This window comes from Cetorhinus maximus, chromosome 30, assembly GCF_964194155.1.
Source record: "Cetorhinus maximus chromosome 30, sCetMax3.hap1.1, whole genome shotgun sequence".
Taxonomy (NCBI): Eukaryota; Metazoa; Chordata; class Chondrichthyes; order Lamniformes; family Cetorhinidae; genus Cetorhinus; species Cetorhinus maximus.
This window is the reverse complement of record NC_135908.1, coordinates 11,921,515-11,947,497: the sequence shown is the minus strand read 5'-3', so window position 1 is coordinate 11,947,497 and position 25,983 is coordinate 11,921,515. Positions and strand designations below refer to the sequence as shown.

General features: G+C 44.7%; 1 protein-coding gene and 1 long non-coding RNA gene across 6 annotated transcripts in view; one reads left to right on the top strand and one right to left on the bottom strand.

Annotated features, from left to right (window-relative positions):
- The window catches only part of LOC144670076 (uncharacterized), a 149,313-nt gene extending 139,988 nt beyond the window's left edge, over nt 1–9,325 (top strand). The window contains exon 3 of the long non-coding RNA XR_013573817.1: nt 9,226–9,325. This is a non-coding gene — a long non-coding RNA (uncharacterized LOC144670076). The remainder of the gene's footprint in view (nt 1–9,225) is intronic.
- LOC144670073 (dual oxidase 2-like) overlaps nt 1–25,983 on the bottom strand; it is a 120,718-nt gene that overhangs the window by 67,635 nt on the left and 27,100 nt on the right. For all 5 annotated transcript variants that reach the window (XM_078532464.1, XM_078532462.1, XM_078532461.1 and 2 more), the window contains 10 exons: nt 24,857–25,058; nt 22,813–22,979; nt 12,225–12,285; nt 12,005–12,101; nt 10,858–10,945; nt 9,219–9,321; nt 7,859–8,031; nt 5,331–5,506; nt 4,342–4,460; nt 3,187–3,324 (listed from right to left, as the gene is read on the bottom strand). In XM_078532464.1, coding sequence (XP_078388590.1) covers nt 3,187–3,324; nt 4,342–4,460; nt 5,331–5,506; nt 7,859–8,031; nt 9,219–9,321; nt 10,858–10,945; nt 12,005–12,101; nt 12,225–12,285; nt 22,813–22,979; nt 24,857–25,058 — 1,324 coding nt within the window. The remainder of the gene's footprint in view (nt 1–3,186; nt 3,325–4,341; nt 4,461–5,330; nt 5,507–7,858; nt 8,032–9,218; nt 9,322–10,857; nt 10,946–12,004; nt 12,102–12,224; nt 12,286–22,812; nt 22,980–24,856; nt 25,059–25,983) is intronic.

The following is a 25,983-nucleotide window of genomic DNA, read 5'->3' as shown; positions in this document are numbered from 1 at the left end:
AGGCCACCCCAACAATACAGCCCTCATTTTCTCCAGTACTGGTGCTAATGCCCCATGAACCGGAACCCACGTCCCCCATACCAGTCTTTGAGCCACACATTCACTTCTCTAACCTTATTTGCCCTGTGCCACTTTGCACATGGCTCAAGTAACAACCCTGAGATTATTACCTTTGAGATTCTGGTTTTTAATTAAGTGCCTAGCTCCTCATATTGACTATGCAGAACCTCTTTTCTAGTTCTGTCTATGTTGCTGGTACCTACATGGACCATGACAAGTGGATCCTCCCCCTCCCACTGCAACTTCCTCTCCCACCCTGAGCAAGTGGCCCCACCCCTGGTACTGGGCAGGCAAAACACAGCCATCTTGCTCTTTACTGCAGAGAACAGTAACAATCCCCCTAACTATACTCTCTCCTACTACCACTACATTCCTTTTTGCACCCCCCACTTAAATGGATTCCTGCACCACGGTGTCATGGTCAGTTTGCTCATCCATCCTGCAGCCCCCACTCTCATCCAAACAAGCTCAGAGAACCTCAAACCTATTGGACAATTGCAAAGGCTGAGGCTCCTGTACTCCTGCCCTCGGGGTCCCCTTACCTGCCTCACTCAACAGTCACACCCTCTTGTCCTTAACCGCTGACCAAGACAGAAGACCCTACCTAAGTGGCATGATGGCTCCCTGGGACAAAACATCCAGGTAACGTTACCCCTCCCTGATGCGTCGCCGCATCCGCAGCTCAGCCTCCAACTCAATGACTCTGAGCCGAAGTTCTTCAAGCCGCAAGCACTTTCTGTAGATGTTTTTGCCCTGGGTCACAACGTAATCCAGGAGCTCCCACATGCTGCAGCCTTGACACATCATCTGTCCTGCCATCCTAAATGGGTTTTAATTGATTACTTAGTTATATTATTCAGTTATTTATTTTCCTTTTTTATATATATTATATTAACCTACCATCAGTTTGTATTCTTTTTAAACCTTAGGAATAGAATGCACCTTAACCACTTGCCAGATACTCACCAAACAGTTACCTTCTACCCCTGTAGTCGAGCAAGAACCAATTCCCACAGGGTGGAAATGTTAGAAAATTCCAAAGCAAAGGAGCACTTGCTTCCCCTTCTCCCCTAACTCCCCAGTCATCCAACTCCCAGCGCTCTGTTCAAAGTCACACTCCATGCTAACTCACACTGAAGTGGCTGTTTATATACCTTACTGAGATTAAGCAGTTAGCTGGCCCCATTTACAGGAAAACTGGTTTAAATTGCTTTCCTTAGTTAGTTAACTTCAACTCCTCTTGAAGACTCTGGGTCTATACTCGATGGAGTTTAGGAGGATGAGGGGGGATCTGATTGAAATTTACAGAATACTGAAAGGCCTGGATAGAGTGGACGTGGGGAAGATGTTTCCATTAGTAGGAGAGACTAGGACCCGAGGGCACAGCCTCAGAGTAAAGGGAAGACCTTTTAGAACAGAGATGAGGAGAAACTTCTTTAGCCAGAGAGTGGTGAATCTATGGAATTCATTGCCACAGAAGGCTGTGGAGGCCAGGTCATTGAGTGTATTTAAGACCGAGATAGATAGGTTCTTGATTGGCAAGGGGATCAAAGGTTACGGGGAGAAGGCGGGAGAATGGGGTTGAGAAACTTATCAGCCATGATTGAATGGCGGAGCAGACTCGATGGGCCGAATGGCCTAATTTCTGCTCCTATGTCTTATGGTCTTATGGTCTCTTGCAATGGAGTCCTGAAAACCTTGCTTAAAGTTGGGAAATTTAGGAATTAGACAGCAAATTTCAGTTAAATGCTAAATACAAACAAAAATTTGATTTTTACAAAGAGATCAATGCTCCCTTGCTCACCCAAACTGCCAGCAATCAAGCTGGTAGTTGGCAAAATGGTACACACTGCTGCCAGTGTGCGTCGGTTGTGGAGGCAGTGAAAGTTTAAGGTGGTGGATGCGATGCCAATAAAGTAATTAATTGGTGATTCGCAAGAGTATAGAATCAGAGGAGTGCAGATAACTAGGAAGGTTGTAGGGCTGGAGGAGATTGCAGAGATAGGGAGGAGCAAGGCAGTGGAGGGGTGCGAATGCAAGGATGAGAATTTTGATATCAATGCGACACTTGGCAGGGAGCTAATGTAGGTCAGCAAGCACAAGGTTGAGAGGAGAATGGGACTTGGTGCAAGGAAGGACAAGACCAGCAGAGATTTGGATGACCTTGTGTTTATGGAGGGCTGAAGATAGGAAAACCTGCTCGGAGTGTGCTCGAATAGCCAAGTCTTGACGTAACAAAGGCCACGATTTTACAGTCAGCATGCGGGGGTGGGCCCGACACGCTGGCACGTAAAATTACATGCGATGATGTTGGGCGTGTGTCCCGATGTCATCGCACTGTCTCGTGATGTTTCGTTCGGTGGGCCCTTGCCGGAGTCAGCTGTGCACCCGCTGATAATTAAAAGGCCTATTAATTAATTAATTTCAAATTTACGCCGCCCGTCCAACCTAACGTGTATCATTAAATTTTTATTGAAGTATTTATAATTTTCACAAGCACTTCAATCTCTCTGAGGCAGCTCTGTGCCTCAGGGAAATTGAAGCGCTCTTTTGCGCGCGTGTGACCCAACTCTCCCTCCTTCCCCCGGCCTGCACAGGTAGCGCTCAGCGCTACCGCTCGCGTATCACGCTGGGCGGGCCTTAATTGGCCCGTCCGCGTAAAACGGCAGCGCAGAGCCGACCGTGGGCTGTGGTCGGCTCCATGACCGCCCCCCGCCTGCTCCTGCCGAGCCTGGCTGACGCAGGAAAAATTCGGGCCAAAGGCATGGATGAGGGTTTCAGCAGAAGATGAGCTGAAGCAGATGTGGAGTCAGGCCGTGTTATGGATATGGAAATACGCAATCTTAGTGATGGCATGGAACCTTGCCTCAGGTCAAGTGTGACTCCAAGGTTGCAAAAAGTCTGTTTCAGCTTCGGACCGTAGCTATGGAGAGGAATAGACCTGACGGCTCAGTAACAGAGCTTGTGAGAAGATCTGAAGACAATGGCTTTAGTTTTTCCAATATGTAGCTGGGAGAAATTTCTGCTCGTCCAGCACCTGATGTTGTAATCAGATCTACAATGAATGTCCATGGTAGTTCCAATTCTCTTCTGCTTTTATTATGTGTAAAGATATCATCGACAAACCTAAAGGGAGGCAGCAAAGTGCCACAATAAGAATTCCAAAGCCGGCTCCACTGCCTTGAAAGTAATGCATTGTGCTGACTTTTACACATGGCTCCAGGTCACTGTCATTCAGCTGCTTTGGTTGAGCACATGGGTCACCTGCAAGCATAGAAAATAAGAACTAATAAGGAAATGGTGATGAAACATTTCTTAAACATGCCAACGCAAAATTTATTTTCGTGCTTCCAAAGTATTCAGATTGACAGGTGCAAGACTCAATTCTGTAAATGTTGTCTTTTAAGGATATCAAAATAAAATTAAATGATTATACATTATAATGGTCGCAGAGCGTCTCGGTAACTGAACTCTGCATTCCCATGATTTTCTTCACCACACTATTTTCACAAATCTTAAAGGTTAGAGCACTGATCATATGGCAGAATGTCTGAACTTTTTTTTTCTTTGAAAACCTGGGTGTGAAGGTGCAGTATGTTAGATAGAAAGTGTTTTTCTGAATTCTGTCATGGGATGTGGGCTGTGGTGGCTAGGCCCAGCATCCATTGCCCGGACCTAATGGTCCTTGAGAAGGTGGTGGTGAGCTGCCTTCTTGAACCGCTGCAGTCCATGTGGTTACAGTTACACCCGCAGTTTTGTTAGGAAGGGATTTTGACCCAGTGACAATGAAGGAACGGCGATATTCTTCCAAGTCAGTTGGGTGTGAACTAGTGGTTGTCTTGCAGGTGGTGGTGTTCCCATACATCTGCTGCCCTTGTCCTCCTAGGTGGTAGAGGTCACGGGTTTGGAAGGTGCTGTCGAAGGAATCTTGGCCAGTAGCTGCAGAGCATCCTGTAGATGATACACACTGCTGAAACTGTGCGTTGGTGGTGGATGGACAGAATGTTTAAGGTGGTGGACGGGGTGCCAATTAAGTGGGTCGCTTTGTCCTGGAAGATGTCGAACTTTTTGAGTGTTGTTGAAGCTGCACTCATCCAGGCAAGTGGAGAGTAAAGGTAAAGGATTGACCTAGACCTTGCAACAGTTTTGCCTTTCTTTCCATTTATGAGACTCCGGAGTCATTTTACTATATAAAACTATCGGCAGATATTTAAATGATCATGTTGCTGTCCATCAGCTTATTGTTGAAGGCCCAGACTGTCTCAGCACCATGCTGCTTACCATCCTCCCAGAAGAAAACATGACGCTGAATATCCTGAGGCCCTGCACTTGTTGTCGCCAGCAAAACATCAGCATATTTGGTGTTCCAAATGGCTTCAAGTTCCGTTGGTGTAAAAAGCCTAGAAGAGACACAATTTATAGGTTACCAGCCAGTCAAAGAGCATTCCTTTTAATTGTCACTGAGACCGCTTTCACAGTCCTACATAGATTGTTTCTTTTTCCAGTCCCCTGTTTGAGGCCCTCTTCTCCAATTATTGTTAGATATATGTCTAGGTCTTTTCATGATTACATCTGATATGCATGTGTGTAAACGTTCAGGCTGCGTATGTAGCCAAATCTGTCAGTTACAGCGAAAGCTTCCTAATTCATCACCGGGCTGCCTTATTAGAGCTACATAGTCACACTTGCAAAATGCTATTCTTTCCAGCTAGAGTGAGAGTTATAGTAGGCATTAGATATAATAAAAAGCTAAAGCCAAATAAAACACACAATAGGCTATGAGGAACGAATTGAGACGTCACTTGTCAAAGGCACTTGTCAAAATGTCACATTCTATATTTTAGCAATGAAATGGTTTTGTCTCCCTTCAAGGACCGAAGGACTTAACAATGATCATTGATTAAAACAAAGACCAACGTCAGCCAGGTAGAAATTCTTTCCCCTGATCCGAGATGGCTACGGGATTGCTGGTGATGGACCAGGATGACTTCCGAGTAGAGCGGCAGAATCATCATCCTTCTCTAGATTTTCCATTAGCTTTGAAGAGAGTGGCACCAGAGAACGCCCTGAAGATCACACCATTTTGTTTAAAAGCAGCCCATCTCCCGAGCTTCACATCTGGAGCACCGTCAACAGTTCGCCCAGACCGCAACCTTCTGTTCAAGGGGCACACAGAGTGGGTCATAAGACGGCTTTTCACTCCTCACAAACAGCCCTCGTTGACTGACCTGGGGCCAAATGGGAAAAGGAAACAAATGACCTTCACTCACCCGTTCTTGGTACTTTCGAACCAGAATCTATCTCCATCCCGTATGCGTTCAAACTGGTCTCTTATGAGGTTGGGAAAGAGTCGCTCAGAGTCCCCATCACTTTCTAGAAAACCTCCAACTAGCATCTCCAGTTTGGAAATATCATTCTTGTACAGTGCTGCTAACTGGTCAAAGAGCTGGGTTACAGGAGACACAATAGATCATTCAAGTAACTCTGAAGATCTGTGAGATAATTCACTTGTCATATACGCAAGAAGCTGAATAAATGAATACGACTTAAGTGGCATCTTAAAGTACCACGGGACTTTTTACGTCTGTCGGAGAAATCGTATGAGGCTTCAGTTTAACAGCTGATCTGAAAGCCCCCCCCTGCCCTCCGACAGTGTAGCACTGCCTCAGTACTGCACTGGATTCAGTGTCAGCCTGGATTTTGTGTTCAATTCCCCGGAAGTAAGACGGCTACCATTGAGCTAGAGCTAACACAAATGGAAATAGCTTCCCTGAATTGGTTTACTCATTAATTTTCTTTACTTTTCTGCTTAAATTATTCCATGTTTGGGCACGGGGCTGCTGGTTGTCTGCCTTTTCCTACTGAGGATCCTAGGTGAAGAGACCTATGGTCATAGTGCAGAACACAATTGAAGGTGTAGAAAGTAGGAGCCAAAAACAAGGTAAATCAGGAAGTCTTGGGCCCAGATTTTTTGCCACATCAGAGAGCCTCTCGGTTGTGGTGAAAATCCCGAAAATAGCTAAAATTTATAAGACTCAGCCCCGAACCTGGCATTTCCCATCCTTGCGGGGTTGGGAGTGGAGGCAGGCCACATGCACGATTCCAGGAGGCAGCCGGCCATTTAAATCATCACTGCCTCCACTGAAGTGGGATTTTGGTAGGCCAGGAGCGTGAAACCAGGAGATTGCAGATTAGAACAGGTTAAGAGGTTGTCTGAACTTAGTGTATTTGTTTGGATGGTGAGGGTATCCCTTTGGTTAGGGTCCCAGGACCCTTTTAGGAGAAGTAAGGCACCCTTTGGGGGAGGTAAAGCACCCTTTTGGATTGCTAAAAGTGAACATGATTATGCACTCTTTATGCACAAACTCACTAGAACTGCCCAGCTGTCAAAGAACTGTCGAGCGGTCAAGGAAGTGTTCAAGGATACTAGGTTAGTTGACATGGAGGGAGTAAGGGCAAAGGGTGGTGGGTGAAGGGCATGGGTTGGCATGAGTTGGTACTAAGTTGGCATGTCTATGAGGTGTCATGGGGTTTGGGTGGGAGGCATGGGTTGGCATAGGGCCCATGAGGGGTCATGAGGGTGGGTAGAGGAGCATGGTTGGTATAGGTTAGCATGGATGGGGCATATGGATTGTGCGGGAGAGCGAGGGTTGAGTGCTGGAAGGAATTTTTTTTTGTTTCATTCTTTTTAAAAAACTTATCTAGACACAGTGCTGGAGCACAAAGGCAGGCCTTCCACCCAACCTGCCTCTACACTGGCAGCCTCCGCAATGGTTCCGGGGTGGCTCGCCCAGACTCCCATTTCAGCCCCCCACCCCACGCCCCCCACCACCCCCCACCACCTCCCCCCCGACCGAAAATCTGACCTCCGGGCAGACATTTTTAAAGGTTGGGTTCGCCAAGCTGTGAAATTCCCCGGATCAGCACACCCGACCTGGGGATGAGAATTTGGGCCTTGGTTAGGCATGTTAAGCTTCAGTTTCCAAAGTATGAAAACAAGGAAGTTATACAAAACCTTTGTAAATGACTGTTTAGGCCTCATCTTAGTGTCCAGCTCTGGGTGGAGCACCAGAGGAAGGATATTAAGACTTTGGCTGGTGTGTAGAGGAGATTTGCCCGAATAATACCTGTGATATGCAGAATAAAGAAGCTGGGATTGTTCTCATTAGAGCAAAGAGGGTTAAGGGGTGATTTAATAGAGGTGTTAAAAATTATGAGCAGTTTTAATAGACTAAATATGGAAAAACTTTTCCCACTGACTGATGTGATAATAACCAGAGGTCACAAAATTGGCAAAAGGACCAGAGGGAAGAAGAGGAAGTTTTTTTAATACTGTGAGTGGTGACGATCTGGAATGGACTGCCTGAAAGGAGGTGGAAGCAGATTCAATAGCAATTTTCAAGAGTGAACTGGGTATGTACTTGAAAAGGAAAAAAAATTGCAGTTCTATGGAGAAAGAGCAAGGGAATGGAGCTAATTGAATAACTCTTTCAAAGAGCTGGCACAGGCATGATGGGCTGAATGGAAGTCTGTGATGCAACATTCTAAGATAGACGAAGCAAAGAAAGATAAAGCATTCATAGTTTTGAGATCCTGGGAAAGATTGACTTGGCTCATGCTTTTCAAATCGATCTAGTGGTGGAATATTGTGGACAATTATTACGTAAAGAGGCAGATGTGTCATGGGTGTTCTTCACTCTGTTGAGAACTAAAATTTAAAACAGACACATTGCTTAACTTTTGGCATAGTTTTTTTTTCTGTTACTTTTTTTCAGGCAGGAGTGAGCAGTTATCTAACCTCTGGCTTCTCGCTGTGGAGGCGAGTGTTGAGACTTGACCAGTTTGTGATTGGTTGGAGATCAAAGATTTGACGTGCTTGGTTGTAACTTGGAAGGCCACTGTCTCTCCCTCGCTGGATATCAAGAGCAACCACGTCTGATCTTGTAAACCTCAGAGGTCCATACATGAAATCTGTAATAAGTAAATACCATAGTCAACAAGACCGCATGCTATTTAGAACAGTCAAATAACAGCAGTAGAACAGCAGGACTTAATGTAATTCCCACACCAATACTACAGTGTGAAAAAAGGAACAAAAACTTGCTAGACTTCAATATTCAATAAAGAGACATGTTGTCGGAACTTTTTGTCTTGCACTTATCAGAAGATACACGAATGTCAAATTTCAAAGGAAGGAACTGCATGAGAAAATGGTGCTGACTGGTTGGCAAAGTTGACTTTGATTGGTTGAGGCATTGCCATGGAGAATGCACCAGGGAAATATTGTCCCCCATGCTTTTGTTTAATTCAAAAAAAGGCACAATGCCTGGACTTGTTACTTTTGCCTGCAGAGGACAGGTCCTCACGTATGAATGTATGTATGTACATAGCTTCCAGCAAGCAGAAGTGAGCCACATTGCCAGTCTGGCTCATAATCTTAAACTTATCAGTGCAGGTCAGTGAATCAGTGAATACTCAAATTACGCTAACATGGATTGTGCAACTTTTCAAACACACGGAATGCATAAAAGGGAAGGAAAGACTTGGGGGAGAACTTAAGTAGTGTTCCATTTATGACGCATGTGGTTACATGATCACACATATTTTAAATACTGGAAACTAAATCCACTGCTTATTGCACCAGTGTTAAATCCATTGCTTGAAGAATATATTGTGTCCGATTTAAGCAGAAAACATTTTCAATCGTTATAACCCACTGTTTTCCACTTGATACAGCTGGGTTGGGGGGGTGGGGTATGTGAAGTTTAAATATTTTCATCTCCTTGAGAAACATTTAAAGAAATATAGAACATTTTTCATTCAATGTAAAATCATGCTTGCACATGCTTCACTTAAAAGCATTGGAGGGCTTCCTGGTGTATCTGTTTAATGCGCTTTGAACCAATGAGGAGAGCACCTCAATGTAACACCAATTAGCACAGTGTCCCGTTGCTGTTGCAGTGCACACACAATCTGTTTACCGACACAAGAAAACTACTTAAATAGAGGAGACCAAGTTGCACGACATACGGGATTCTGTGTACATCTTTAACTCGTTTTGAGCTGTCAAAGGGCCCAGTAAATATCGGCCGCTTTATGGCAGCTCTCAAATTTAACCCGCCAACTTATTTAGCTTTTATTCACAGACTGCATTTTACCTCTTAGATCTGACACCACAACATTGTCCTCTCGTTCTGCAATTTGAGAAGCCATCCCCAGGATCACATCATCGATGTCCTGTGGTCCTTTCAAGTTTGGATTCTAGCAGCAAGAAAACAACAAAGCTTGCAAGTAAATGGACAAGAAAAATATCAATCAATAAAGATCAAATGCCACAAATAAATACCCTGAAAGTAGATTAACAGTTGTGAGAATGTGCATTTGTTGTATTTTGATTTGCACGTTAGCAGAAAGTGCCAATGATTTTATAATAACAACTTTTGTTACTGCTTTGACCTGACCCTCCCTAATGTTAACATAAAATGAGGTGGTAACATTTGTTAATTATTTATTTGCAGGATGTGGGCGTTGCTGGTAAGTCCACCATTCTATAATGCCCATCCCTACTTGTGCTTGAGAGGGTGCTGGTGACAACCAAGTGGCATGCCAGGCAAATATTTCAGAGCAAAGTTGACAGTCAACTACATTGCTGTGGATCTTTTTTTAAAAATTCTTTCACGGGACGTGGGCGTCGCTGGCTAGGGCAGCGTTTTTATTGCCCATCCCTAATCGCCCTTGAGAAGGTGGTGGTGAGTTGCCTCCTTGAACTGCTGCAGTCCATGTGGTGTAGGTACACCCACAGCGCTATTCAGGGGGGAGTTCCAGGATTTTCACCCAGCGACAGTGAAGGAACGACAATAAAGTTCCAAGTTAGGATGGTGTGTGGCTTGGAGGGGAACTTGCAGGCGGTGGTGTTCCCATGTGTCTGCTGCCCTTGGTGGTAGAGGTCATGGGTTTGGAAGGTCTGGAGTCACACATACACCAGACTGGGTAAAGATCGCAGGTTTCATTTCCTAAAGGACATCAGTGAACCAGCTGATTTATACGTTAATCCAGTAATTTTATGGTCACCATTACTGACACTACTTTTCATTCCTGGTTTATTTATTTAACTGAATTTAAATTCCACAGCAAGGCCGTCGCTACCCCGGCCTTACCTTGAAGTCCAGCCTCATAACCTCCTAATGTTTGGGGAGTGCCCACCATTTGAACCTGGCACTGCTGGGACTGCAGAGCTGCGGGCCAATCAGATTAGCTGGCAGCTCTCTAAAGTGGGACTCCCCCCACCCTCCCCTCAGATGGGAGCGAAACTCTCGACCTGAGGCAATTAACATTGCTCCCAGCACGAAATGGCTGCAGAGCAGTTGAGTTTTTGGTGGGTGTGTGCTCCCTGCTGACCTTTTAGTCATGGTGGGGGGGGGGGAACGGGGAGGGGCAGGAAATACGGCACCCTGTAAAATCCAGCCCTTTGTAACAAAAGTTACATACTATTTGCCTCCCTAATTGCTTGCGTATCTGAATGTTAACCTTCTACGATGTACAAGGACACCCAGGTCCCTCTGAATGCAAACATTTCCCAGTCTCTCAACCTTCAAACAGTATTGCGCTTTTTTTTTCATACCTAAATGGATAACTTCATACGTCACCACATTGTATTCCATCAGTTTCATGGTAGATTTTTTTCTGGTACCATTCCTCAGACTTATTAAACCTCAGTTCACAATGTATCATGGTGGAATTTAGAGTCACGCCCTCTCACTTTCCAGCTCTGTCCTATTGACCGTGACATTATCATACCTCTCTACTCCAGAAGTTATTACACATTCGAAACGCTCGGTCTTCTCTGTTAACATTCGTAACATTTCGGAACAGACACGCTTTGGTCCTGGAAGAGTCAAATGGGAGCTACCTTCAATTTCAGAGCAGTTTATACATTTCACTTATATTTAGTTCAAAAGCAACTAGAATTTAGGAATTTATCAATGAAAAAAGGAACAAGATCCATCTAGTTTCTCTCCTACTATCTTGGTAATACATAGCACATGATAATGGAGTTAATGACTAATCATAGCAATCGATCTCTATCAACTGGTCCACAACAGGCCCAGACATGAGGAATGTCCAAAAGGGCTTCACAGGTAATCATTTACCTTTGAAGTTTGGCTACTGCTGTTATTTAGAGAAATGTAGACACAATGTATTCACCACAAGCTCACACCAAAGCTACTGAAATTTGTTTTGGTGATTTTGGCTGAGGAATGAATGTTGGTCAAGACATTGGGATAATTCCAAAACACGCCACTGTATCTTTTACATCCACAAACAGAAAAACAGAGCCTTGGTTTAGCATCTTGTCAGCACCTTCAGTTCCCCCTAGTGCTGCCCTGCAATGCCTGCAGCCGATGTTTTGCTGCTTAAGTCCTGCAGTGCAGTTTGAGCCCACAATCTTCTGACTCAGAAGTGACAGCATAATCAACTGATCCAAGCTAACGTTAGATTTGACAGACTTTTACATGATCAAACTGCTACTTGAAGTGTAGGCCAAATTATTTAGGTACATTGTGTTGTAAGATGTCGTGTGTAGTTCAGTAGGTCTCATTAAGAGGTTCTTAGTCTTAAGTTGTTCAACAGTAAGTAATTATTAACTACTAGTAACTATATACATATGTACAGTAAAGGTCTTAGTTAGGAGCTGTCTTCATGCTTGCTTCTACACATGGCTCTGTCTGCTACAAGACTGATCTCTAGGTGCAGGTCATGTGTTCCTTTACATCATAGTGTGGGCAGTACTGTACTCAGTCCCATGTTAGCACTTTATGTGCCAGACCCTTATCCTACACATTGAATGAAAGATTCTAGCAAAGCAATAGACGCTGAGCAGGCACACTGGGTCACCCGTATAAATATAGAGAAAACATTAAGTCAACATAATCCTCATCTCTACCTCATGTAGACGCCTGATGGAACCAGGGAGTTGATTATTCTAATGGCAGCTGACTGAAATTCAGGCGAGATACCAGGATCTACTTGTTTTTTATAACCTGAAAAACAGATGACAAATCAGAAATGCTCAACGTTACTTTCTAGAAATGTATGCAATTTGTCTGTTTTAATTTGCCGCAGTTTACTGGAATTTCTATGAGAACGTAAACCCCCAAACTGACCTCCATATTCGCTCACGTTCTGTCCAATGAAGGCTGGCAGCCACTCATAAAATATGATGCGCTGCAAAGATAAGGAAACAGTGTCAACCAAGGTTTCTTAAATATACAAATGCGACGTGCTCGGTATATTCTGATGAGGCAAGTGCTGTTATAGATTCTTTCAAATGTGTGTATGACCCTAAACGTACACCCTTGAATGGGAGCAGAGTGCCACTGGGTTGCCTCTCTATTCAGATGCTTTGCCCCAGAGTTTGAAGAATCTAAACACCATGTACCCCTGTCCACGCCAAAAGATGAGAACTCCGCACAATTGCCTCTTACTTCTCAGGCTAAAACTAGATTTCTTAATACCATTCTTGATTATGCAGAAGCAGAGGAGGTAGACCTAATCATCAGAAATTTTCGTAAATTAGACGCTGGAAATAATACAATCTCTTCGATCTTAAAATCTGCTCACTGGGTCTTTAAAGGACATGAAGCAGATCTGACGTAGGAAATTTCAATTCACTGTCAGAATGTGGATTTAAGCAATGGCTGCTAATAACAGATCAGAAAAATTCCTTTCGTACAAGGCACAGAAATGCATTTTCAGTTAGGTGAAGAAAGTGCTCTTGATTTTTGCCAGGATTTGTGTTATCTTCTAGCACCTGACTTGCATCTCAGATGGTGTGGCCTCAAAGACATCGATTGTTATTGTCTGAAAGCGATGAGTGTTCACAACGTCTCGAGAACCAGAGACGTTGGGTGAAATTTAATGCCCTCCCTCGAAGCGACTTTGGCAGGGGCCGGGGGGGGAGGGGGTGGGGGGAGGGGGTGGGGTTGGGGGATTTAATTGGGCAGGAGGGGTTGGAATCCCACCGTCATCCTGCCTCTGCCCAGATTAAGTCCGGGGTGGGAAGGCTCTTGGATGACCCTCTTGTCCCAGTGCCAACTGAGGCCCCTAAGTGGGCAATTGGTGCCCGCTTAAGGGCCTCATCCTGCCACTGCTGTGATTCAACCAGCAGTGGGCAGGGCACCCGCCACATGGGAAACCTGAAAAACAAACCCAATGGCGGGCTCCCATGGAGGTCCCTCGTTCAAAGGCACTCAGTGCCTGATCGAGGGATCCGGCATCAAGAACAGGGAGGTGGGTGGGCCTGGTGAGGGTCACTCCCTGCCCTTTCTTCTGAACCCACTATCCCTTCCCCGCCCAGCCAGTGACATCTCCATCCACCCCCCCCCCCCACCCCCCAACCCCCCCCAAACACCCCCTCCACCTTCCTCACCCATCTGTGGCGTGGGGTCCCTCGTGCATCCTGAGCCCCTGGTGGATGCAGTACTGACAGCTGCCACCAGTCTGGCTGGCGCTGCCTGCAATGGACAGCTGCCAGCCCCTGATTGGTCGACAGCTGCATTTCTGTCCCCGGGGTCCTGGGGAAGGCCCACCACTGACTGCTTAAATGCCTAAGCAGCACTTAATACGGCTGGTCTTCCTCAAAGGAGGCAACATGGGGCTCTCGCCAACTCTCCAGCCAGTGTGCAAGGCTCCCGTCACATGGATTAAATTCCGCCCATTATTCTGATCCAATTAATGGGTAATGACTTCCCTCTTGGAGACCGAGAGAAACCGCCCCAGAAATGTACACATCCTCAGCAATATGCATATTGCCCTAACTCAGGCACCAAGGCAAATGAATTGCTTTCAGAATGCAGATAAACAGTTTCATTTAAAAGTGCATTCTGCATTAGCAGGTTGAAAATTTCATGCGCATAAGATGTAATAGAGAGATCTTTATGTGTAGAAACAAGACAGAGCATTGAAATGTAATGTAGCATGTAAGTTAAAAGTGACACCACAAGTGCGCCAGTATCTCACTTCAGTGTTAACCAAACCTGTTTTTAAAGGCAAATAAAATATAGTTTGGAAACCAGCAAATAATCTATTTTAAAGAAGTCCAAGGTATGCAACTCTGAACGGACCTAATTAATGTTAAAATCACAACAAAGATGTCCGTGAGGAACACATATTGGCAGTTAACTGTTCTCTGCTGCATTCTCCATGGCAACGCCTCTACCAGCCAGAGTCCACTTGCCAACTAATCAACACTCTCTTCTCATGTAGTATGAATTGTTGTTCTTTTCACTGTTGTTTTATCTTGTGGAGCTGTCCTGATGAGTGCGAGGCAAAAAGCTCCGACTGTACATATTTTTCAGTTTCTTTACATTTTTAAAAATTCTTCACAAACAAGACAAAGCCCATTTTTAATTCACAAATCTTCAACAAAGTGGGAACATTTGGTACTCCTATTGCGATTGAATACAGGGGTAGTGGTCAATTTGGTAAATAACCCAAATGATCTCTGTCTGTAACTGAGCTCTGAGCAGACTGCAAATATTCCAGAGTCCTCAGATATTTTATCAGAATCCGATGAAAGGTCATTGCAACATGAAACGTTAACTCGTTTTGGCTCTCCAGAGATTCTGCCTGACCTGTTGAGTATTTCCAGCATTCTTTTTTGTCTTTATTTCAAGTTTCCAACATCCACGGTGGTTTGCTTTTGTTTTATGACAGTTAACCCGTGAGATAAATTCTCATCATTGCTGTGCCATCACATTCCTTTTCCAAGCCTTAGAAGCTCCATCAGCAATGTTAACTTTCTCATTGTGCGGTTTTGTGAAAACAATGCTATCTGGCATTCTCCCTCACTCAGCATGACTCAGTCGGGTCTCATTTCTCATTCTGCCCATTGCAGATGCCAGGTCAACTTTTTGTTTCCCATCTGAACAATGTGCCATTGAGCAGTTAAAACCATGAGACAGTCTGCTCTTTGTCTATTAGAGCAGAACATTCTGGACATCAGAATCTTTCCAAACTAGCTTTCTTACTGCCTGGAATCTCACTGTGAAACCATAGACCCTCAAAAATTAAGCATCATTCCTCACATAACATGCCACATTGACTAATAAGCCTGAACTGCAACTTCATCTTAAGCATAACAGCCACACCCTGCAAAATCTGCACTTTCCTGCAAAATGGGAACTCATGAGCCTTAGAATCAAAGAAGAGCACTGTAAGGGGCCCTTTGGCCCATCAAATCTGTGCTGGGTCTTTTGCAGAGAATTCCAGTTCGTCCCACTCCCCAACTCTTTTCCCCCATATCACTGCATTTTTATCTCCAAGTATTTAGCCAATTCCCTTTTGAAAACTACTAATGAAACCCTATTGGGCAGTGCATTATAAATCCTAACTAGTCATTGCGGGAAAAAAGTGTTTCCTCGCGTTGTCTACGGTTCCTTTGTGAATCATCTCGAATTTGTGCCATTTAGTTATCGACCCACCAGCCACTGGAACATAGAAACATAGGACTTAGGAGCAGGAGTCGGCCATTCAGTCCTTCGAGCCTGCTCCATCATTCAATAAGATCACGGTTGATCTAATTTTAACTTTAACTCCACATTCCTGCCTATCCCCGATAAACAGATCGTGGTTGTGGTCTCAACTCCAATATGTCTGCCCCCCATAACCCTCAACTCCCTTGACTATCAAAAATTTGTCTAACTCTGCCTTAAATAAATTCAATGAGCCAGCCTCCACTGCTTTCTGGGGGAGGGAATTCCACATACTAATGACTCTGAGAGAAAAAATTTCTCCTCATCTCCATCTTCAGCGTTAGACCACTTATTCTTATTCTAGTCTCTCCAACAAGTGGAAACATTCTCCTGGTATCTACCATATCAAGCCCCCACAGGATCTTATATGTTCCAATACGATCACCTCTCATTCTCTTAAACTCCAATGTGTATAGGCCCAACTTGTTGAACTTTTCTCATTAGATAAGCTCCTCATCCCAGGAGTGAGTCAAGTGGACCTTCTCTGAACTGATACATTGAAACAGTGTCCCTTTACTTCCTCTGTCCAAGCCCTTCATGAATTTAAATACCTCTATCAAACCCCCTCTCAATCTTCTCTTCTCTCAGAAGGACAATCCCAGTTTCTCCAATCTAACCTTGTAACTCTAATCCTTCAACCCTGGAACTATTCTATTAAAACTCGACCACAACCTCCCTTCACGCCCTTCCAAAAATATGGAGCTCAGAACTGGACGTGATACTTCACCTGGGGCTGAATGAGTGTTTTATGGAAGGCAGGTGAGCAAGGCACCTTTCCACAGCCTCATTTTTAACCTTTGAATGTTTCAACTGCACTTACAAATTTACAGGGAGGTGGTGGCATAGTGGCATTGTCACTGGACTAGTAATCCAGAGATTTCATCCCAAGGAATGACAAGGTCATCCTCCTTAGGCGACTTTAATGCCCCCAAATTGGACGTGACCATGAAATATGGAGTGCAACTATGAGCAAGAATGGTGTGGGGCAGGCCAATGCCAACAGCATCCTACTCTTGACCAAGTGTGCCCAATATGGTCCGATTGTGACGACCACGGTCTTCTGCCAGAAGAATCAGCTCAAGGCCGCGTGGAGGCACCCAAGGTCAGGGCATTGGCACCTCCTGGACTAAAAATGCAGAAAAAAATGTCCGCACATCGGATTCACTCACCTGAACATACCGATGGTAAAAATTTTGCCCAAACATTTTTATTATTATTTTTTATTTGATCTCGGAAACCTCATACCGCCCTTGGGTGAGGTTTCCTCAAAAATCCAAAGCCTGCCCACCCACCGTAACATTGGACGGGCTGTGAAAAATCGCTTCCAATTGAAACTTTAATGGCCTTTATAGGCCTCTTAATTGTCGGCGGGCGCGCTGCCAACTCACGTGCACGCCCACCGTCCGAAATATTGCGCGAGTGGGCGATGACGTTGGGACGCTCGCCCGTCATCATCGCACACAATTTTACACCCAATCAGGTTGGGCACCTGCCCCGGGGGCGTAAAGTTCTGCCCACCCTGTGGAAGATTCCCTCGGCGATCCAACAACCATCGATGAGCTTAAGCGGGCGATCCAACAGATGAAAACCAACAAAGCTTGTGGGCCAGACAGTATACCCGCAGGAGGTCTACCATGCTGGCACCTATCAGCTCGTGTCATGACACCACCAGATCATCCTCCGCCTCTGGGACGAAGAGGACATCCCCCCCGGGACCTCATGAACGTGACCATCATTACTATCCACAAGAAGGGGGACAAATCTGATTCCGAGTGACTACAGGGGGATTTCCCTCCTGTCCATCGCGGGTAAGATCCTGGCCCGCATCCTCCTGAACCACCTTCGTCCGGTCACTGAGGAGATACTTCCGGAAACCCAGTGTGGATTCCGACCATCCCGGGGTACTGCGAACATGGCCGTTGTAACTGGACAGATCCAGGAAAAACGTCAGGAGCAAAATCAAGAATTGTTCCTCGCCTTCATCGCCCTGACCAAGGCATTTGATTCTTTAAATTGCATAGTTCTATGGATTGTCCTCCAACGCTTTGGTTGCCTGTTGAAGTTTGTCACCATCCTGGGACTTCTGCATGACAACATGGCCGCCACCTTCCTGAGTGCAGGATCTGAATCTGACACCTTTCACATCCGGACCGGGGACAAACAAGATAGTGTGATCGCCCCCAGCTTGTTCGCCATTTACCTGACCGTCATTGTCCACTTCATCCGTGATGACCTACCACCTGGTGTCAGCATTCAGTATCATCTGAATGGGGAGCTCTTCAACCTTGGTCGCTTCTGGGAAAAAACTGGACTCACCACCATGGACAACCACGTCCTCCAGTTTGCGGATGAACACTGCATGATGGCTCACTCTGTACAGGACATGCAAAGGATGCTTGACCTCTTCAACATCTCATATAATAGGCTTGGCCTGTCCTTAAACATCGCCAAGACGAAGGTCCTTCAACCTTCCCCGAGCCAGTTGAACATCCCCTGCACCACCCACATAAATGGGGTGGCTCTGGAATATGTGCAGCACTTCCCTTATCTCAACAGTCATCTGTCCCAAGGGACTACCATCGATGAGGGAGTCCAACACTGAGTTAACTGTGCCAGTACTGCCTTCCTCAAGCGGCACCAACGTGTCTTTGTCAACAGGGACCTTTGGAAGTCAACAAAGGTTCTGGTTTATAAGGCAATTGTGTGGACCACCCTCCTCTACTGCAGCAAAACATGGACTGTCTACCAACGCCACATTAAGATCCTTGAGAGCTTCCATCAGCGGTGCTTGTGTCGAATCCTGGGGATCGAATGGGAGGACGGCTGGACTAACATAAATGTCCTCCATGAAGTTGCGTCTACCAGCATTGAAGCCCTGCTCCTACGGAACCAACTCCAATGGACAGGCCATTGTGTCTGGATGCCTGAAAACCTCGGCAGGTTCTCTTCTCTCAGCTCTCCGTTGGCCAATGCTCAAAGGACAGCCAAAGGAAAAGGTATAAGGATGTGCTCAAGGTTGCCCTAAAGCACGGAGGCATTAGCACCACTGACTGGAAGGAGAATGCTGCCAATCATTCGGCATGGCACCACCAGCCTGGCGCAAGCCACTTGGAGGCTCAGCAACTTGACAGCGAGGTGGGACAGTGGCGGCAGAGGAAGGACAGGGAAGCTAACCCAGTGCTGCGATTTCCACTCCCCTGCACAACAACATGCCCCCACTGCGGAAGAGCATGTAGATCCAGAATTGGGCTCCTCAGTCACCTGAAATCTCACCAAGCCTGACGGACGTCATCCTCGATTCCGAGAGACCGACAATGACGACAAAGACGAATTCAGTGACCCAGGGTAATGCTCTGGGGACCCGGGTTCAAATCCCACCATGGCAGATGGCAATATTTGAATTCAACAATAAAATATGGAATTAAAAGTCAAATGATGACCATGAAACCATTGCTCTAAAAACCATCTGGTTCACTAATGTCCTTTAGGGAAGGAAATCTGCCGTCCTTCCCCACTCTGGCCTAGACGTGACTCCAGACACACAGCAATGTGGTTGACTCTTAAATGCCCTCTGAAAAGTCCTAGCAAGCTACTCATTTCTCAAGGGTAATTAGGGATTGGCAATAAATGCTGGCCTAGCAAGAACGAATAAAAAAAACCACAATGATTCACCTTCAAACTTAAAAGGCTAACCCCGTGAGAATGGATTAATACTTGTACTCAACTTGTACTCATCACAACTGTCTATTTGGAAAGTACAGCTTGCAATGCAGTCAGGTTTTTGAAATTATAAATTGAGCGTTCCCTCAACACAATCACTGAACCTATACACTCAATTATTCATCAGAATTTTTGCAGTAATTAAGGTTACCAGAATGTTCCAGGGAGCGAAGCCTTTTTTTTTTGGCGACCAATGTGATTCTTAAGCACCAGGATTTCATTTTTCAGCGGAGACGGTGGTGTCGTGATGATGTCACTGGATGAGTAATACAGAACCCTAGGCTAATGCTCTGGGGACAAGGGTTCAAATCCAACCACGGCAGCTGGGAAGTTTGAATTCAAATAATAAACCTGGAATAGCTAGTTTGAAATGTAAAGCTAGTTTCAGTGATGGTGACCATGAAATGATCATCGATTGTCGTAAAAACCCATCTGGGTTCACTAATATCCTTAATGGAAGAAAATCTGCCATCCTTCCCCATCTGGCCTAGATGTGAATCTAGACCCACGTCAATGTGGTTGGCTCTTAACTGCCCTGTGAAATGGCCTCACAAGCCACTCAGTTCAAGGGAAAATAGGGATGGGCAACAAATGCTGGCCTTACCTGAGATGCCCACATACCATGAAAGAATAAAAAATAACATTCATTGACTGTGAGCATTGCTGGCAATGCCAGAATTTGTGGCCCATCCCTAATGGTCTTGAAAAGGTAGTTGTGAAGCTGCCTTCTTGAACCACTGCAGTTCATAAGAGAAAAAAAGTACACCCACAAGTGCTGTCAGGTCGGGAGTTTCAGGATTTAGACCCAGCTGCATTGAAGGAACATTGATATATTTCCAAGTCAGGGTGGTGTGCGACTTGGGTTGTTAATGGACATAAGAAATAGAGAAAAAGTGGCAAAGTTAAGAAACTTAAAGGTCCAACTTGGTCTCAAAGCAATAAGGAACCATTGCATGTGATTAAATAAGATATTTACTGAAAAGAGAGACATGTTGCTGAAGTTTTTCATGTTGCACTCATCAGAATGTCAAATTTCAAATAATCACAACATTTACACTACAGGAGAAAAGGGTGCTGATTGGTTGGCAAGTCGACTCTGATTGGCTGAAGCGCTGCCATGGAGACAGCAATGGGGGAATATAGGCTTCCCTCGCTCCTGGGTAATTCAAAAAAGGCACAAGGTTTGAACATACCCCTTTGGTTTGCAAAGAACAGCTCCCTATGTGTGAATGCAGTCACTTCTCGATGTTGTTCCTTTGTCTTGTAGTATAAATTGTTGTGATCATTTGAAATTTGGCATTCTTGCATTTGTCCTGATGAGAGCAAGCTGAAAAGCTTCAGCTACATGTCTCTTTTCAGCAATATTCAAGTTCTGTAATACCGAAAGTTAAGATACTTATTATGGTGGCGAGGATGGCTAGGGTGGTTTGTCAAGCTGCAAACTAATCAGGAACTGTAGCAGTGAAATACAGTCAATCGCCAGTTACATAATTAAAATGTAATGTTAAATTTAAAATAATCTTTCTGTATTTACAATTTCAAATTCATGTGCCTTTAAAAATGTATGATTTTTTTAAAAAATGAGTTAGGTAAAGGTGTGGAAACAAAAAAAAAATGATGAAAATATGTGAGAGGAGATTTGGTAGAGGTATACAAAATCATGAGGGGTCTGGACAGAGGCAGGGAAAAAATTCCCAATGGGGGAAGGATTGAGAACAAGAGCGCACAGATTTAAGGTAATTGGCAAAAAAAGCAATGGAGACATGAACAAAATCTTTTCTCATGCAGTGAGTGATCAGAATGGACTACCTGAGGGTGTGGTGGAGGCAGTTTCAATCGAGGTGTTTTAGGAGGGAACTGGATTATTATCTGAACTAATAAGAATGCGCAGGGCTCTGGGGAAAAGGCCAGGCAGTGGCACTAGGTAAAATAGCCCTTCAGAGAGCCTGCGCAGACACAACAGGCCGAATGGCCTCCTTCTGTGTTGCAACAACTCTGTGATTCTGTCAGGTCTAAGAGTGCTTACACCTTGACAAAAACAGTGATGCCTGGGGCTAAGATCGTCAAACACATGATGAAAATTCTCTCTGAAGCATTAGTTGTCTTTTTAAAACTGTGACCTGCCATGCATTTTCAGCATTTGCTGTTTTTATTTCAGAATATCAGCACCAACAGGTTTTTTTTTAAGAGAGTCTGAAAAGGAGAAACAACAACACATTATCCACATAAAATGGGTTTGGATGCAACATTGATCCTTACTCCAATTACCAAACAACCAGTTGGTGCAATAACACCGTGATAGTTTTAATATCCTATCCATAACGAAACTTCTAAAACTGGACACGGTGATCTAAATAAGGCCTAACTATTTTTTTGGCAAATGTGTCATTACAGCTTTAGTGTGGAGTCTGTGTTCCCAGTTTTATCTACCTGAACATGCACTTTCAACAAATGATGTACTTACACCTCTAGGATTCACTGTTTATCCACTGAGTGAATGCTTCTAATTCTTGTTTCTTCCTCCATGATCCAAGAGCGCGCTGGTGACCATGGACTTCCATTTGACTGGTCCATGATTATGCTTGGCCAAGTTCTGCAGTGGTTTGCTGTTGCCTTCTACAGTATGTCTGACCAGGAAACTCTCCTGCTCTTATCGCCTGCCATCAGGGATATTGGAAGGATTTACAGGCTGATAATCGACCTGTTTGGTCATGTTATGAGCTCATCTTCCTTGGCCAACAAGTACTGACGTGGTCAAACATACACGCGGTTTGTGACTGACCAAAATGGATAAGGTTCATCCAGGAAGGCTCCGAGCACATGAAGTGGCTTCGTCAGGAACTTGCAGAGGTGAAGTTGAGGCATTGGAGGAAGCGCACAAACCTCCAAAAAAACCACCTACCCAACCCATCAAGTACCCCCTGCCCCACATGTGTCAGAGTCTGCAGACTGCACATTGGACTTATCAGCCATCTCAGAATTCATCAAACTGGAGTGCAATCAAGTCATCCTCGATCCTGAGTGACTGCCTAAGAAATAAGGACACTCATTTTCTCCACTTCAGAAGAATGGAAGGCTGAGGGAAGCCAGTCTGAATTCAAGCAAACATATGTCTGATGCTCAATGAATAAGCTGTCGAATGTCAAATATGAAAAGATGGATTGAATATACAGGTACTTTAGATCTGACAGGACATCACATTGTGGTCAAAAATGTATATACAGTAATGTCCCATGGCTCCTTGACATTAACCAAAGATTCCAGGTAAACTCTTCAAAGATTGGTTCCTAATAAGAGCTGATATCTTTGTAATGGTGACATTGTTGTGAATGGTTTAGTAATAGTGTATTATAAACACTGATGTTAGAGCCTTACTGATGGCCAATGATCTCAATAAGCAATGACGTTCATGGCTTGTTGAGGAAGAGTGTTCTTAATCTATCCCACTAAATGAGCCACAATTGTACAAATGAGCAGCAATTCCATGGTTTAAAGTTACCTGAAAGGTGGCAATGACTCGCTTCCTGGCATTCTGGAATAGATCTTCATCCGTCCACGTGGGGTTCTGAGCTTTAAGCTGGGCAGCCAAGTAATTGTGATATCTGAACCAGATGATGCTTTCCGCTTGGAGGAAGGGACTCTCGTTTGCTCTTGCATTTCCAAAATCTTTTAGCAAGAAATGCAAAAAGAGAACATCATGAAGATTTGGTGAAATTCATTGTTAACCTTCTTCCCGTCATCAAGGAGCACTGCATCTTTCACTTTCTAAAAGTTGATCTAGATTTAATGACAAAGTATCTGACGTAAGGGTGTGAGCTGCCGCAATTCTGTAACTGGGTTCCCCGAGTGTGCAGAAGCACTTGTTGGGAATTCCTGGAATTTCTGTCTCCCCTGCATCCCACCGCCAGCTCACTGTCCACGTCCCACCCCCCAATCCCACATCCACTCCACATACCAATTTTCAAACTTTGGAATTCTCCTCCCTAAACCCCTCTAGCTTGCTACATAGAGTCATAGAAAGAGCCCATTAAGTCCAAGGAGTCCATGCCAGTTCTCTGTAGAGCAATCTAATCAGTCCCATTCCCTCACTCTATCCCCAAGGCTCTGCAAGTTTATTTCCCTTAAGTGTCCATCCAATTTTCTTTTGAAATCATTCGTCTTCCAACACCCTTGTAGACAGCAGGTTCCAAGTCATTGCCACTCGCTGTGTAACAAAATTCTTCCTCACATCCATTCTGCATCTCTTGCCCAAAACCTTAAATATGTATCCTCCAGTCCTTGAACCATCAGCTTATCTTCATCTGTGTTACCTAAACATGTCATAATCTTGTACACCTCTATCAAACTTTCCCTCAATTTGCTTTGCTCCAAGGAGGGCAATCCCAGCTTCTCCTACCTAATGAAATACCTGTGGAAGTTTCCACAAACATTCACTCCTTCCAGCATCGATGCACAGTAGCAGCAGTGTGTACCATCTACAAGATGCACTGCAGGAGTTCACCAAGGCTCATTAGACAGCACCTTCCAAACCCATGATCACTACCATCTAGAAGGACAAGGGCAGCAGATAGATGGGAACACCACCACCTGGATGTTCCCCTCCAAGTCACTCACCATCCTGGCTTGGAGATATATCGCTGTTCCTTCACTGTCGCTGGGTCAAAATCCTGGAACTCCCTTCCTAACACTCTGGGTGTACCTACACCACATAGACTGCAGCGGTTCAAGAATGTAGCTCACCACTGCCTTCTCAAGGTCAACTAAGGATAGGCAATAAGTCATGGCCCAGCCAGTGAAGCCCACATCCCATGAATGAATAAAACAATTTAAAAAGTCCCTCATCCCTGGAACCATTCAGTAGATCTCCTCTGCACACTATCTCTCAATAACCTCCTCAAAACCTATCTCTTCGACCTGTCTAACTTGCCACTGACGCCTGCTCAGTTTTCTTTCCTCCCTCTCCTTTGCAAAGTATTTTGGGGCGCTAAACCCTCCAGCTGTGCAAGGGATCTTGATCCAAGTGCTGAGCAATTGGAAAGGAGCAAGAGGCTCATGAATTCACAGCTTGGGAGGAACCAGAGGGGAATATTACAAAGAGGGAGGAAGTTAGCTCTGCCAAGATAGGAACCAGAAAAATTATGCTGGAAAGAGTTATACATGGTCTATCATCTATGGATCTGTTACTTTGATATTTCCTCAGCGAAATGGATGCACATTGATGATTCTAATAAACTTCTGGGATTACAGCTTGCGTATTTTGTTTCTAACCAGTATTTGCTGAGGGGTGACTAGAAGTAGCACATATGTAACAGAAACTAAAAGCAAAACAACAGATGTTGCTCTATACATCAGATTGGAACCCCCAACTTTCTATCTGTGCATCCAATTCCAATTTATCTGGAAAATAAGCTCATTCGTAATTCTACTTATGCGACACTTAGCCCCACTTCCTGAAAAATGTAGAGGATATTAGCAGACATCAGTTATAATTCCTCAGGGGCGTGATTACTTAACAAGCCGTAATGAGGAGTCGGACTAGTTACCAAGAAGTCCCTGAAGTCCATGTTGCTTGGTTGCAGGATCTGCCGTTTTCCACAAGCGAATCAACCCAGTACTTTGCCTCGGTAGCAATTTGTCCGAACCAGAAGCCAAAAGCCCATCGGAAAAGGTTCGCAAGGCATCACTCCAGGAATGCGATGACCCATAGATAGAACTCCCATCAATCCATGTGGTGGCATGGTTAATCTGGAAAAAATTGGTGCCAAGACAGATGTAAGCGATCGGCAACAACAACGACAACTTATATTTATATGGCACCTTCGACGCAATAAAGCATCCTAAACCACTTTGCAGAAGCATCATAAAACAAAGTGTAACACGGAGTGACATAAGGAGATCTTAAGTCAGATAAGCAAAAGTTTGGTCAGAGGGGTAAGGAGTGTCTTAAAGGAGGAAAGCGAGGTAGAGAGCCGGAGAGATATAGGGAGGGAATTCCAGAGCTTGGATCCTAGGCAATTGGAGACGGGGTTGCCATTGTTGGAGTGATTAAAATCAGAGATGCACAAGATGCCAGAATTGGAGGAGTGCTCTGGGGCTCTGGGGCTGATGGGGAGGAGCAAGGCCATGAAGGAATTTGAAAACAAGGATGAGAATTTTAAAATCAAGACATTGGTTGGCCAGGAGCCAATTAGTTCAGTGAGCACATGGGTGATAGGGGGATGGGATTTGGTGCGAGTCAAGAGTGGGCAGCACTTCTCCACTAATTGTTTCTAATCCATTTTTGTGTTGATAATGTACAGCAGTCTACTGTCCCCAATAACAAGGCAAACCTTTCTATCATGCAACGCAACTTAGCTGCAATCTAAATTATTTTGCTGATCTGGCTTAATTTTAACCTCAGGAACTCCCCTCTGTAATTATTATTATTATAGTAGAGGTTAAAACCAGGCATTGAATAGTGAATCAACACCTGAAGTAACACTCCCTTTTGGATGAAGTGTTAAACCAAAGCCCTATAAATCTTGTGAAATGTTATGAAAGGTCGCATTCTGATGATAGGTCATCGACCTGAACTCTGTTTCTCTGCACAGATGCTGCCTGGCCTGCTGAGTTTTTCCTATAATTTTTGGTTCTCACTCCTTATAGGTGTGCACAGGAGGATACAAAAAAA